This window comes from Pinus tabuliformis, chromosome X (assembly GCF_031772625.1).
Source record: "Pinus tabuliformis cultivar Carrire ecotype Pingquan chromosome X, CPIR1, whole genome shotgun sequence".
NCBI lineage: Eukaryota > Viridiplantae > Streptophyta > Pinopsida > Pinales > Pinaceae > Pinus > Pinus tabuliformis.
In genome coordinates, this window is record NC_142308.1 from 1,033,192,861 (window position 1) to 1,033,209,585 (window position 16,725).

General features: G+C 36.7%; 1 protein-coding gene across 1 annotated transcript; it reads right to left on the reverse strand.

The window, feature by feature from the left end:
• Positions 1-15,764: 15,764 nt before the first annotated feature.
• On the reverse strand, positions 15,765-16,190 carry LOC149143285 (histone H2B-like). The gene has a single exon (XM_089451758.1). It carries the CDS (start codon positions 16,188-16,190, stop codon positions 15,765-15,767), a length of 426 nt encoding a protein of 141 aa, XP_089307884.1.
• Between the last annotated feature and the right edge of the window lie 535 nt (positions 16,191-16,725).

Sequence of the window (16,725 nt, forward strand, 5' to 3'; positions counted from 1 at the left end):
CGAAACATCGTGCGCCCAGTATAAGTTTACCTCTTCTTCGGGCTGGGATGCACTATTTACGAAAAAGATACTCCTTGACTGAAATGGTCAAGCGGTTCTCTCAAGTATCATTTTCTACCTTTTCGGGCTTGAGAGACACAAATGTACGAAAAGGGACCATGTGGAGTTTTATTTTTCGTGTCTTTTCCAAACTCTCTAAACATGAAGAGGATATTGAGTTGCGCCTTTGTCGAACTCATTAAAATATTAAACGAAATCAGATTCATCATCATGAAGAACATGAACTCCTTCCTAGGGCTCGTTAAACTTACTAGGTCAGATTCTGAAGGATGAACTTACAGTGCGAGCATATGCTATCCCCTTCAATCTTGCAATTAAAAATAATTGGGGTACCTGCTAGAAATGGTGGGGGGAATTTGGAAATCTAATCAGTGGTGTCAGCAGCTCACTCTTGAACATGACACTTTCTACTTCATGTCAGGTTGGGATATCCTCTATTGTATTTTTGACCTTCCTGAGGTTGGGCCATTCATTTTTGCCTTCCATTTGATCTCTGCCACGTCATCATGGCCACCGATCCTATGGATCCAAAAGCTGTCAAACTTCTAGTCGTGTCGACGATATGTTCAAATAGTTGTCCTTCTGCAGTTACATTTACCTCTGATTCTCTGTATCATCCAAAATCATTTTACATCCTTTTGTCTTGCGTCGATGATATGGGATACATTATGGCCCTCCTTCGACATGGTCGCTTCCTGTCGACTTCAACTCATTATCTGGGAAGTTGACCAAGAGACTCCCTTCCAGTACCTTAGAGCTTGCATGCCCTAATGGCAAGTTCTTCGCACTCAACGACAAGTTCACATCATTGGCTTTCGATCGAGTGATTTCACGGGTGTTTGACTTCAGTTCCTTTATTCACATTCCGTGGATTGTGCTGATAGTACCTTGAGGACCATTGTCATTATTAGTGGTTTCTCTCGCGCTTGTTAACAATTTACATCATTAACTGGTAATCAAGCGAATTTATAGCATGTTCGACGTCAACACATCTATTCACATGTTAGAATTTGTACTTTGATCGGGTCATGTTGGAGCGCAAGACCCTAGGCTCAAATCACAAAAGTCCAGGTTGCGAAGTGATGTGACATGGTTATGTTGATATACATGTCTCTTTCAGATGGATGGTTGCGACCATACCATGAGTTATCATCTGTGATCCTTCTCATTATTGGATGGTTGTGACCATACCTTGGTTTCATTATGATCCTCTTTGACGGATGGTTGCGCCCATACCTAGATCCATTTACATGATCATTCTCTGGATGGTTGCGTCCATGCCACGATTCATGTATCATTTGACAGAGTTCTCAGTTATGTATATGTATCTGTACTTCCTTGCAAGTTTTTCAACAACAGACTACTATTCCCCGCACTGATTCATAAATCATTTCATCCCTCACTCTAGTTCAGCCTTCACGCTTTAGGGCGCATCTATTACACAAAGTTTTGTCATTGTCTTTGTACTCCCCGTTCCTTGATCCTAGAGGACCTCTAAAGTGAACCCTATATGCTTACCCTTCATGAAGAAACTCCCATTGTGTCCCTCTTCATGAGCAAAGCAATTCCCTTTTGCACCATTTCTCCAAAATCTTCTGTTTTTTCCCAGTTTACAAGACCAGCGCTAATGGCCTTTGTCCTCCTTGTGCTAATATGCAGGGATTAACATTGTCCCTAGCACCGACCGGAGCGACTGAGCTTTGTTCTAGTCGTTTGATCCTCTTATGGAAAGTTTTTAAAATAAAGAGCCAAAGCTTCCAGCTCTAGAAGCTTCGTAAGGGAAGTCTGGTAAATGGTTTGACCGGATGGGGTTGAGGATGTCAGTTTAGGCTCCTTTCCCTATAATGATGGAACTACCTCAAAAGATAAGACCTTCTCCCATGAGAAAATGATCCATCTTCCATCCATTCATTCTATATAAACCTCCCTTTTTCCCAAGCACAAGCTAGTGTTAATGTTGGGGTGCTAGTGTTAATTAAGTTTAGAGTAAAAAACACGCTATTCATAGTTGTAGCTCTCTAGATGTGTGAGGGAGAAGTATGAATCTGGTTTAGTTTGAAGCCTAAAGGGAAGAGCCTTAAAACTATTATTGTTGAGGCCATCATGAAATGCTAGCAGAAGTGTGTGGGAACCTAGTTTTGTCGGAGGAGAACGGAAACGTCAAGACAATGGTTGTAATCTCTTCTTGATTCAATATATATGCAACTATCAATTGATTTCCTACATGATGTGTCATCTTACATGTTCATGGCTTAATGTTTCTTGACTTATTATGTAGGTTGAATTACAATTTGTCTATTATCACGGTTGTTGTTTGTTGTTATTTACTTCTTTCAAGTTTTTGAAGAAGGAAGCGATAGATAACTGGAGCGAGCAAGCAAGGACATCATCAAATGGGATAAGTGTACTAAGAGGTAGGCCCTCTTAATTGCTTCTAACCTAAGGAAATCTTCCATAGAATGTATCAGTTGTGGCTAGACCCATTATTGAGCTACAGGAATTGTTTGTGTCCGCACTCATAATTTTACTTCACCACAAGCTATCAACTCAGGTTTGGTTCGTTCAACAGTGTTTTTTGAGGATCCACCTTTAATTTTAACAATCATTGGTCCAGAAAGATTCACAGAAATCTTCTTTGATGCCATTTTCCTGCAAGAAAATACACATATTTAAATCGGTAAATTACAAAAAATATTAGCTTAAATTAACAAACAAAATGATAAATTATAATTAATTTTGTAAAACATAACAATTTTAAAAATAAAAATAAAAAAATAAGAAATTATAAAAATACAGGCCCCTTCTGCCCCACCTCGGAAATCAGCTCACCACCCTACCCCAGTAGCCCAACTGCCCGCCACCCAGGTCGGTCGTTGGATCGTCGGGTTGGGGGGGGGGGGGGGGGGGGGCTGGCATCCAGTCCCCCGCCCCACCCCGGTGGTCCAATGGTCGACCTGGGTGGCAGGCCATTGGGCCGCCGAGGTGGGGTAGGGCGCTAGGCGGCCCAACAGCTTGCCACCAGGGGGGCTGGGTGGCCATCCTCCCTGCCCCTCCCCCACAGGCCAATTTGGCTACAAGGGCGCATGATCGAGCCCAACAAACCCACTGCAATTGCAGTGGGTAAATCTGAATCATTTAAATTTTTAATTTCTAAAAAAAAATCATTAAACCTATTGAATTTTAAAACTTGCACACGATAAAAGAGAAACTAACCTTTCAAATGTGATAATCTTCCGTTGAATATGTTGTTGATAACAATGTAGCTGCTCCACAAATTCATTCCAAGTCTTTTAACGAACTTCAAAAAACCTTGATGTGATGTGATAAATAGTGATAATGAAATTCATGTTATAGCGGAAATTACAAAATTGTTTTATCGCACGGTTAATGTGGGACTAGTTTGTTTTTATAAAAAATTTAACATATAAATTTTGTTATGGCAATATAGGGAACTATGATGAAACGAACATTATGAAATTGTTTTACCACACAGTGAATGTGGGATTAATTTCTTTTTATAAAGACTGTAACATATAATTCTTGTTATGGCGATATAGTAAACTATGATATAACGAACATTACGGAATTGTTTTACAGCACGGTGGACGTGGGATTGATTCATTTTAGAAGATAATAAAAATTATAAAAAGCATTCAATTGTCTAGTAAATATTATATAGTTTAAGTAAAAAGTTAGTTGATGTAAAAGATTTAGTTTACAATTTTAATTTAAATATTTAATCTAAAAGATTTATTTCATAAGAAAATTTTAATTAGAATTTTCAATAAATTGTAGAAGAAAATCATGGAAGGAAATACATGAAACGAAATTTTTGGAAGGAAAAATTTTGGGAAACTTTCGAGGGAAATTTTCATTCTTTAAGCTATATATTATCATTAGGAGAGAGTGCAATTGTATCATTCAACCTATTATGTTTGAAAGGCATGGATTCTTATGATAGTGAAGTTTCGTTTTGTGAAGCATCAACATCTTCGTCGCGTAAAAACTCTATTCATATTGATAAATATAACAGCGATTCTTCCACTATGAATAGAGAGTCAAATCTTCCACTTAGTCCTAATCCTAAAGACTATGAGATCAACGTTGATGAAAGACAAGATGAATAATTTTGAATAAGTAAAGCGTCACGATTTCCACTTAGTCCTAATCCTATGGACTATGAGAGCAGCAGTGATGAAGAGCATGATGAAGGTTTTCAAATAAATAAAGAGTCGTAGTTTCCACTTGGTCATAATCCTATGGACCATGAGAGCAGCAGTGATGAAGAGCATAACGAAGAATTTCAAATGAATAGAGTGTCACGGTGTCCACTTAGTCCTAATCCTATGGACTATGAGAGCATCAGTGATGAAGATCATGATGAGGAATTTCAAAAGAATGGAGTGTCACGATGTTCACTTAGTCCTAGTCCTATGGACTATGAGAGCAGCAATGATGAAGAGCATGATGAAGAGCATGATGAAGAATTTCAAATGAATAGAGTGTCACAGTGTCCACTTAGTCTTAATCCTATGGACTATGAGAGCAACAGTGATGAAGAACATGATGAAGAATTTCAAATGAATAGTGTCACGGTGTCCACTTAGTCATAATCCTATGGACTATGAGAGCAGCAGTGATGAAGAACATAATGAATCATTTCAAATGAATAGAGTGTCACGGTGTCCACTTAATCCTAATCCTATGGACTCTGAGAGCAACAGTGATGAAGAGCATGATGAATATTTTCAAATAAATAAAAAGTCGCGGTTTCCACTTATTCCTAATCCTAAGGACTATGAGAGCAGTAGTGATGAAGGACAGATGAAGCACTTAGTCCTAATCCTAAGGACTATGAGAGTAGCATTGATGAAGGGAAAGATGAAGAATTTTCAATAAGTAAAGAGTCACATTTTCGACGTAGTCCTAATCCTATGGACTATGAGAGCAGCACTGACAATGCACATGATGAAGAATATCCAATACACATGGAGTCAAATTTTCCATTTCGTCATAATTCTAAGGACTATGAGAGTAGCACTAAAGAAGGGAAAGATGAAGAATATCTTTTAAGTCAGTATTTCAAAAGCACAGATGATCATAGTGAAAATAACATTCCTCATAATGATGATGAAACTGCTTATACAAATGATGATCCAATGATGGAGATGTTTCCAGGAAATATTGTATCGAGTAGGATCATACCTTTTCGTATCAATCCAAGATGTTCTAGTTATAAAAGGGGTAGAGCAGAATATCTGACAAGAAGAAGTTCTATCAGCGCTCTCATTTCAAGTGAATGTTGTCAAAATGATTGCTTGAAACATATGGATTTCAAGTTTGCATTAGAGAAAAGGAAGAGATATTTTTCAATGAATAAAAGCATGCAAAATTCATATTTAGTGGGGTGCATGCAATCTACATTGTCAAGTTATGATGATCATATTGGGTCTTTATTTATCTATAAAAAGGCTTTCAAAATGTTTCATTCAATGGGTAATTTTCATCTGTCAAGAATCCAAGAAAAATTGGAAAATGATCCCACATTTTATTTAGAAGTACATCATAAACAACAGTTTGGGCCATTATCAAATACTGCAATGTCATAGATGAAAGATTTCTTTTCAAATCACGGAGAGTGTATGTCAAATAGAGAGACAATACACATTCCAGATAATTTCTCAAGATGAAAAATCTACAACTTATACAAAGAATATGCAAAATGTGCTGAGGGGCATGGTTGATTCATTACATATCAATATTTTGTGAAGGTATGGAAGAAATAATTCAACAATGTCTATATTCCTAAGAGGACAAGGATGGGGATTTGTAGTGCATGTGCTTCTCTTAAATAGAAAAGGGATAAATGTGAAGGGTCAGAAAGATGTAAGCATTCATAACTTTAACTTTTAAAATTGTATAGTCATCAACTATGAAAATGTATTTCTTCATGACTTTCTTTTATGTTGTGTAGATTCCATTGTCAAAACACTTTAGGAGCATCGCGAACAATAAACAAGTGAAAGGAAAAAGTTGTACAAGCATCGAAAGAAGTGTTATGATAATCCGAATAAATATTTGGGTTTGTTAGTTGATGGTATGGACCAGAAGAAAACACTCCTACTACATTTTGTTTGCACACTCAAAAATTTACAGGAAGAAAATTATATTCAGTGTCACTTAGTCGGTTGTATGGTCTTGAATGGGAAAATGTTGCCAAGGGTATACTTCACAACTCCAAATATTCATAATGATGCAAATCTGACAATAACCATAATTCATGATGTGCTTTCTCATTGCTTTGGTAATCTTCCTGAAGTTTTGTATCAACAATTGGACAACACTTGTCGTGAGAACAAAAATAAGATTGTTTTTTTATATCTAAACATGCTTGTTGAATTGAGAATTTTTCAGAAGGTAAAGGTTGATTTCCTTCATGTTGGGCACACCCATGACCATATTGATCAGATCTTCAGTGATTTTTCAGTCACATTGAGGAGGAAGGAAGTTGGGAGCTTGCCATCATTAATTGAATGTATTAAGAAATCATACATGCCAGAGCTTACTTTTGATGTGTTGGAAGAAATTGTTGGCATGCGAAGGTTTATTTGGGATCGCATGGTGAGGAGAAATGCATTGAACAACTTAATGACATTAGCTTCCAACATTAATTTCGTATCAAAAATATTGATGGGAAAACACTAATATGGGGTAAGAAGTAGTCAACTACTGCAGAATGGGCGCCATCATCAAGTTTGGAATTTTTGAAATTCATTCCAAATCATTCAATGTTTACATCAAATATATTGTTATTACAATCTGTTGTTGAAGTTCATAATGCATGCAGACATAATAGAGATATAAATTATTCTGATTGGCTAGAAGAAATTAAAAAATGTACTAGATATACATATGAGTACTTTGATATTGTTGATTCAGTTTGGTGGGAGTCTTCTTTCAAAAATCAAAGCGATATCATTTAAAAAACAACAAATGAAGATATACCTTTGAAAAAATCCATTTATTTGTCCACAAAATGTGTCAAATGAATATGAGGAAAGAAACATTGTTGAACAACAACAATCTCAAGGTATTATTAATTCTTCACAGGTAGAGGAAAGAGAGATGTATATTGTTTCCAGAATATCTCATGCACAACATGAAGCCATGGAAGACCTTTACAGGGGTTCAGTACAAGATATTAAGGAGGGTTGCATGATCGCAATGCTAGCAGTTGGAGATCCCAATGGCTATCCATTCTGGGTTGCTAAGATTATTAAGGTCATTACAGAAAATGAAGATGTTACAGGGATTGAATTACATTGGTATGCTATAAGTACACACCCATTCAATGGTGTGTATAAGCCAGAGATGGTAGTTGATAAAAAATTGGTGGAAAGAGAAAAAGAAAGGGTACAAATATAAATTGTCGTCGCACAAGCCTCTTAAAATTGGAGGATGTTGACATACTTGTTTATGACTTCAATTTAACAAAGAGATGAACTCTTCGCTTCAAGACAATAGATATTCTAAAAATGTTGTTACCAGAAGGATCAGTGTTGAGATGGAAATCTGTTGAAACCAGTCGTAGATCCAGAAGAATTTTGAAACCTGAAATGGTGGGCATGCATGTGGACTCATATGGGGCACTAGTTGACGAAAGAGAAGAATATGGAACATCTTCATCTGCATCCCGTCATTCCTCTGAAGATAGGAATTCCGGTGGTGTGCAAGAAAATATGAGTGATTTTGAAGAATTGTCTAAGACAGTTCATATAATTGATGTTTGCATCGTATCATGAAATAAAAATTTTGATTTCCATATGGGTGTTAAATCAGAAGTTATGAGTCATTTTTATGTTTGGTGGATTATATGTTTTAATTATGATGATTTTTATTGTTTAGAATATATACAATGCAACAATAACTCAGAGATATAATGCATGTTTCATTCAATCTACAAACAATGACATTTTGATTAATTTAGTCATGTAATTTGTTCATAATGTCATGGTTTTTTTTATTTTATGGTTGAAATTTTTCCTTTTTTTTGTATATTTAATGTTATGTTTGAAAACGATTAAAATTTTAGCGATATTTAGTGTCATGTCATTCTATGTTTAGCAACATGGATGCAAACTAATAGAATTTTAATGTGTTTCAGATCTCATTACTTTATCTTTATCGTCATTACTAAAACATGTTGAAATTATACTTAGGAAAGAAAAATGTTATTCTACAAAAAAACATTAGTGTGTTTTTCCCTCAAAAATCGTTGTTTTTTGCACATAAAAATTTGGTTTTACTGCCAATTTTTTAAAATGTTGAAAATTGACCCTAAAAAAAACCATCGTCCCAGTATCAACACTTTTCATTTTCAAGGTATTTTTTGCACAAAAAATTTGTTTTCACTGCCATTTTTAAAACATGTTGAAAATTGGCCTTACAAAAAAAACATCGTTCCAATATACACACTTTTTGTTTTTAGCATTGTTTTTCATGTTTTCTTGGGTTTTTTTGGGGTTTTTGGGGTTTTTGGGGTTTTTTAGCTAGAGTTGTCGTTTTGAGTTTATAGTTCTCATTTCAAAGTTTACATTGTTCATATTGATCCACTTTGACATCAATACAATCAACAATCCCTTTTTTATTATAACATCTATAGCCTTCGTTATTATGTGAATATCCTAGAAAAATACCTTCAACAGCCCTTGCATCGAATTTACCAAGCTTGTCATCATTCCTCTTGATGTAAAACTTGCTACCAAAACCTCAAAAATGCTTGATTGTTGCAGGTCTTCCATAACAAAGCTCATAGGGAGTTTTTCACTATTTGGTCTGAAATGATCTTTGTTGAGTATCACCACTATCGTGTAGATGGCTTTGGCCCAAAATCTCTGTTGAAATTTCCTTTAATCCATCATAGCTCTGGCTAGTTGCTACATAGATATGTTTTCTCTCTCTACTACGTCATTCTGTTGCAGATTCTTTGTTATTGTGAACTTCCTTTTGATGGCATGCTTCTTGAAAAATTCATCGAACTCTTTTGAAGTAAACTCACCTCCATTATTGGATCTTATGCTCTTGATTTTACAATCAGTTTCATTTTCAGCCATAGATTTGAAATATCTAAAATTCTCAAAGGTTTCGGATTTATATTTAAGAAAAGAAACATCATCCTACTGAAATCATCAATTATAAACATGAAATACAATTTACTTGTGGGTGATTGGGTTCTTGATGGTCCACACAAGTCCATATGCACTAGTTGTAATGGCTTAGACAATGAGCTCTCCTTTGACCTAAATGGAACTCAAGTTTGCTTACCAAATTGATAATATTTACAAATTGTATCCTCTGGTTTTGAAATCCTGGGTAAATACTTGAGATCATTCTTCATGCTCAATTTGACTATCTGATCAAAATTCAGATTTCCAAGTTTCATATGCCACAACCAACTCTTATCAATCTTTGATAAGCAACACCTCTATGTTTTCTCTTTCAGAACATAGGCATTATTATTTGTTCTCACAGCTTCAGCTACTATTTCACTTGTGCCTGTAGACTTGATTTGACAATTTTTAGCTTTAAAAATCATATCATAGTATTGATCACACATTCGAGCCACACTGAGCAGATTGTGCTTCAACACATCAACATATAAGACATTCTTCACTTTACCTCTACCATTTGGCAGACTGACAACACTTTTACCAACAATCTTACCAAGTGCATTGTTACCAAAGGTTACATTACCATTTTCAACCGGTTTCCATGTCAAGAATTCGCTTCTGTCTCTTGACATGTGCTTGGAACAGCCACTCTACACATACAAGTGATTTACTTCATTCTGAGCATATAAAACAATATCACAAGGCTTGATATTCGTATTTTCTCTCCAGACCTTGGGATCTTGTTTAATTTGATCAATGACTGGATCAGGTTCTTGTCCTTAAGTTTGCAATTAGTTTCTCTATGCCCAAAATTTTGACATTTAAAACATTGAAACAGATTGTTCAAATGAGCAAAAGAATTGTTGTACCTGGGTCATCTTTTCCTTTGTCTAATTTATTGATTTATTTTTCTTTCTTTGTTAATTTGGAAACTTAGTGACAAATTCCAACCATGGTACTAGATTCCTCTTTTCAAGAGGACCAATTTTGATTATTGAAGCACTTAGTTTGGGCAAAGGAAAGTGTACTTATGAAGGTAAGCCCACATATGCACATTTAGACAAGACGAACCTAACAAAAAATTGGTCACCCTTGGAAGTCTATAAATACAAGTGACCTCAAGCTCATTTGGACATCATCAAGCATCATCTTCTTCTCTTCTTCATTGATTGGTTCACACAAGTCTAAGGCAGGGTCGAGGAAAGAGGTTTGCTCAGGTATGAAATTAGAGGGTTCGAAGCTTGCACATGTTTTAGGGTTTTGGTTTCCAGCGGCAGCCTTGTCAAAGGAAATTTTTGGCTATAAACACTATCTAGCAGGCTCAAGGGAGTGGTTGGAAGGTCTCAACCGCATGCATAGCTCCTTCATGCAATTCATCTCTAGGGATCAATTTTGACAAATGACCCCAGACAGGGAAAGTTGTCTCTGATATATATTGATGTTGCGAACATATTTCTGAATGTTGTTGGGTTAAATTTGTTAGATGATTTTGTATTGGCCTCATTGTACTCTCTCTTGAACATTTTATGACAATCTAGTAGAAGATAAATTTTCAAAAGGTTTTTCCCATAGTGGGTTTTTCCTTGGTCTTTAACCAAATATGGTGTCTCTTGTTGATGTGTTGATTGTCTCATTTGTCATTGCATTTATTGTTCTATCTTCAATTAATGTTGACAGTTGGAAAGATTAATTGGTATTGAAAAGATTGTTAATTGAAGTGTTGAATTGGACTAAAGTAATTGATACAGCATTGAACAATCTAAAATTTAACATGGTATCAAAGTTAAGGTGGAGGACAAACCCAAAAGGAGACAAGCATTGAAGCAATCATATTTGGAAATTTGAAGGGGCCTATCTATTCAAGTCAAGAAGTCTTCATCTTTCTTCAAGGAACATGAGAAGTTGGGTGATTCATCTAACTTTATTACATAGAAATTCAGGTTGGAGATCATAGCTGATAACAATGATGTTTTGAAATATATTCAAGGAAAAGTACCTGAGCCTCTAGAGAATGCTTTCGATGTCGCCAAGAACAAGTAAAAGAAAAGTGAGTTAAAATAAAAGAAAATTATAGTTGATGGTTTACAAGATATTTTAGTTACATGTGTTGGAAATTTGGGGAAGTCTAAGGACATGTATCATAACATAGTCGTCATGTATCAAGTCAACAATTTGAATGAAATCATCTCCTTGAAATATCAACTAAAAGGCATTAAGATGAACAAAGGAGAGTCTGTGCAATCCTACATTATGAAGATATCTCATCTTAGAGATCAATTGCAAAGAGTTGGAGAAATTGTGACTGACAGGGAATTCGTGATTGTTACTCTTAGAGGTCTCCTTCTTATTTGGGAAACCTTCATTACTATTATAAGCAACAACAATTTTTTTCCTTCATTTGATCAGATTGTTGGAAAGCTCACGCAAGAAGAATCAAGGATAGTTTCTAGAGGAAAGATACAAAAGCATGAAGAAGGAGAGCTCGTTGCATTCATCACTCATGACAAGAGGAAGAAGAAGAAGGGAAAAGGAGCTCCATTAAATTCAAGAAAGCCTCCTCCTCGAACGTCAAATAGAAGGTTTCAAAGATCCAAGGAATCATTGCACATTGAATGCTTCAATTTTCATAAGCATAGATCGCTATGCTCGAGATTGCTCCGAGAAGAACAATGGTCCATGTTAGAACACTAGAAGCAACAACAACAAGTTTGATGGTCGAAGAAGAAAATATGACTGAAGGAATGATCACAATGGAAGAGATGAAATAAGAAGAAGAGATGCTCCAAGTGATCATGAAGAAGATCGTCATCCTCGAAAGAAGTCAAGATTCTCCAAGTATGAAAGTAATGTTGCCAATCAATCTTAATATATTCTTATTTTTGCCCTTACTAGCTCCTATCCTCTGAATTTGTGGGATAGTTGGTTGGTTGATAGTGGGTCACTCATCACTTCTTTGTGCATAAGGAAGTTCTCTCTAATTTGGTAAAGTGGGAGTCAAATTTGAAAATTATTCTTGGAGACAAAACTCATCCCGTTAAAGTTTTTCGGTCCGTCAAATTTCATTTCGATTCTGGGGAGCCTGTTTTACTCCATGATGTGATGTATGTGTTGGGATTGAAGAAGAATTTGGTGTCGATATCTGCTTTGGAAGACAAAGTAATGAGGGTTGCATTCATCAAGGGAAAGGTTATTACTTGGCCTGTTGGATCACCTATGAGGGATGTGTAGTGCCCACTCTAGTTCCCTGACCCTAATACGACATTATCTTAGACACTTTATTCTTCAAGGACCTCAGATTGAGGATCTGGACCCATGAAACTATTATTAGCGATTGAGACATTCATGATTGTGATGTTTATGAATGCTTTCCATTGATATTATGGTAGCTTGAATGGTTATGTATCTTATCTATCAGTATTCTGATGATTGCAATATTAAATAGTTAAGTTGGTCTCTATTTGAAATTATGATGAGGGTAGTAAAGAATATGTATGCACTCTACTAAAAGCATAATGAGGATAAATTTTATGGATAGGTATATTTCTACGATGTTACGATGTTGATAGCTTAATGAATATGTATGTTTCCATTGATGATTATTGATGATAGCCATGAGGGATGTGTCCCCTATGTTACCTACTTCCTTTAGTTCAGACTTACAATGGACAATGATGTGAATGACCAGGAATTGTTAATGATGCTATTATGATAATTGACTAACATTGAGAAACCTTGTTATTGATGATTATTAAGTATGGCAGGAAACCATCAGAGGCACTCACATATGACATGTCGATGACACCTGGTTTGATGAAAATTTATATTACTTTATATTTGAAAGTCTAAGTCGATCTTGGAATCTGCATATATGTTTAACTATATTCTGATGATATATTAATGGTTGCAGGCACAGATTAGTTGCTTGACCGAATGACTCACATATGGGTGATGGGGTTGTACAAGTGGATGGAACTACATGGGAGGGGTGGGAGAGAGTCCCAGATCTCACCCACTAGCACTCCCGTCGTGACTTGGGCTAGAAGGGTTGAAGCACCTTCGCCTTGAAGATCACGATGCCATGAGGACAGGTTCCAAAGTTGGGCCGCTCATGAGGACTTTACCGGGGGGCGCGCATCAAGGCGGATTCCTTGATCCCAGACACCATTAGTCTCACTATAGCAGGAAACATAAGAGATGATAGTGGTCTATGACGTTGCACTATATTTTCCCCTCGTAATCACTGGATGCTTGAAGGGCAAGTGTTGTGGCACCCTTGGAACTTTAGGGGAATTTCTTGAAGGGCACGACTAACTTGGCACCCTTGGCATCACAAATAAACTATCAGGTGTGGCACCCTTGGAACTTCTAGGGAAGTTCTTGAAGGGCACAACCAAACTGGCACCCTTGACATCACAAATAAACTATTAGGTGTGGCACCCTTGGAACTTCTAGGGAAGTTCTTGAAGGGCACAACCAAACTGGCACCCTTGACATCACAAATAAACTATTAGGTGTGGCACCCTTGGAACTTCTAGGGAAGTTCTTGAAGGGCACAACCAAACTGGCACCCTTGACATCACAAATAAGCTATTAGGTGTGGCACCCTTGGAACTTCTAGGGAAGTTCTTGAAGGGCACAACCAAAGCTTGGTATCCTTGGAATCATTAAAAATAAATAATAATAAATAAATATAAGCAAGGAATGAAAACTAGGTAAATTTACATCAAGGGTAAATGATGATTAGAAACCAATGTAATTAAATCAAAAATAAAACTTGGAATAAGGAGGATCATAGGAAGAATTAAAATAGAGTACCTTAAAAACTCTACCTTTCCCATTTTGGAAAATACTAGGAAGATTATGTGGTTTAATTAGGAAAAAGGGGAAAGACAAACATAATGGTAAGGATAAATATTAATCCTAAACTAATTTAAATCTAATTAAGAAAAGGGGAAGGTGAATTAAAATGAGAATAATAAATTAAATTTAGAGAAATGTAGAGAAGTTCCATGTGTCAACAACCAACATAAGAATATCCATCTAGGAGTTGAATTAGGGACTAGATTGGGGATAAAATCTTGACTCATTAATTGACTTCAAGTAATGAACACAAATTAAGGAATAAAAGGGGGGAAGAAAGAGACAACTAGGAGAAGAAATAGGAATCTTGTTGAGGTGAGGAAAATATTAGTTTTAAATAAAAATTTAAGTAAATAATTTTGGGAGACCCTTGATGTGAGAATGACACATGGGTGGGTGAATAATTAAGCTATTGAATTATAAAAAAATTATTAATTATGCATGACATGAAAAGTGTCACCTATGAGGACTCCTATAAAAGAAGGGACAAGCCATGGAAGAAGGGACTTTTGGGAACCCTATTGTTGGATGGATGAGATGTTGTGAGAGTAGTGATTACGAAGCTATAGTGAGTTTGGTGAGGTAGAGGATTTAGAGAGGGGACTCTTGAGCCAAGGTGTGCTCTCCTCTACTAGCTAGTGCTTGTCTCCATTGTACAACCCCATTGCAGCTCGGGGGTCCGCGGGGAAGAAGAGTACCCAAGGAGTAGGCTGGGAGGTTAACCGGTGGGTCTTCGCACTCGGATCAAGTGCGTCATCATTCACTCGCGGAGGTGACCAGCTACAAGGGAATACCAGCAACAACAGAGCAAGTGGAGTCTCGCCTTCTGGTGAACGGTACCTATGTATTTCATTACTATTGATCCTAGTTAAAAGTATGAAAATGTCATGATGTGTTCCTGAAAGGAGTTGCAGGAATGTGTGTGTTAAATAAACTTGAATTTCAATGTGTTTCTTTTCTGGCTGTATTTGTTGTTTTAAAAAAAAAATTGTATATAGTCTGGAGAGTTATGGTCCTTACACTTGGTATCAGAGCCCAAGTTGAACCCTTGAGGCCTATGGGCCCATGCATGCATAACTAGTTTTGTTTGCTATGTGGGTATTTCTCTAAAATCAAATTACTCAAGTTTAAAAAAAAAAAATTGTTAATTTTACCTAGCTAATTACACAAAACTGTTCCTATTGATATGTGACTCGACTCTGCTTCTACATTGTTTGAAATGGTCTGGCATTCTCTCATATTTTTGATCTGGGCATGAATAAGTCAAATGTAGTTTGTCGTGAGTTAAACGGATGAATCTCCGTCACAGTCTACGTGTCGATTTCTTCTGCAACAATCGCAGAGATTCATATATAGATTATTGTATCGTGAATGGTAAAGAAGTTTCCATGGACTAAGGCTGTTCTTGATCACTCAGAATTGAAAGTTGGGGCGTTTTTAGTCCGGGATCATGCCAACCGGGGTCATGCCAACCTGTGAACGTTATTAGAATCTCAACTTGCCGAATCTTAACTTGTTAATAACATAGGTTCCATTCCCGATCAAAAAAAAAAATTATAACGGCGAACCAAATGTCTCCATCAAACTCTGAGAGTCAATAGCTTGTTTGAAATTCGATACAATAGGTGGCGTCAAAAGACACCAATAAATTCAATTCACAGAAAAATACCAAATTTAAGTGTTGGTAAACTTGGTAACAGCCTTTGTACCCTTTGAAACAGCGTGCTTCGCGAGCTCCCCTGGAAGAGCAAGCCTTACGGCGGTCTGAATCTCCCGAGAGGTAATAGTAGGCTTCTTGTTGTAGCGGACGAGCTTCGATGCCTCGCTCGCCAATTTCTCAAAAATATCATTAATGAAGGAGTTCATGATTCCCATGGCCTTGCTGGAAATTTCGATATCAGGATGAACCTGCTTCAAGACCCTAAAAATATAGATCTTGTAGGTCTCAATGCTCTTCTTATGCCTCTTCTTTCCCTTCTTGTCTTCGCTTTCCTTAGGCAGCTCTTTCTCCGCCTTTGGAGCGGGTTTCTTTTTTGCTGCTGGAGATTTCTCTGCAACAGGCTTCTTCTCAGCTGGTTTCTTATCTGCCTTCGGAGCCATTGTTAGAGTTCGAATCTAACGAGACCAAAGCTTGAAGCTTTAAGTTCTTTGCAAAACTATCTAGAAAACTGAAGGTACTGCTTTCCACTATTTGGCATGCATGCTTCACGTTTTTTTCGAGTTCAACAAACAGCTTTTCAGTTGGATATAGAGCAGCAGTTTCCCACAATATAATATCTGGATTTAACTGTATCAGGATCATAATAAAGGAATGCTTTATAAGGCTATAAATGATCATGGACACTGTTCTTTTGTTCAAGCTTCACTGCAGAATTACTTGAAAACCACATTTGAGAAATATCACTCTCAAAGATGAGCTTTGCAATGTCCTTTCCTCCTCTAGAAATGAAAACAATACCATGATCTCGACAAATAGCCCTCACCTGCTCAGGGATCTTTATGTGTCCTTGTTGGTAAGGTAAATCCCCTCTGCGGACAGAGGCGATCCCACTAGCCTAACACAGAACTAGCCACAAACAAACCACGCTGCTACGCAAGTTCCTAGTTATGCATCAAAGGTGAATCAAGAAGACTA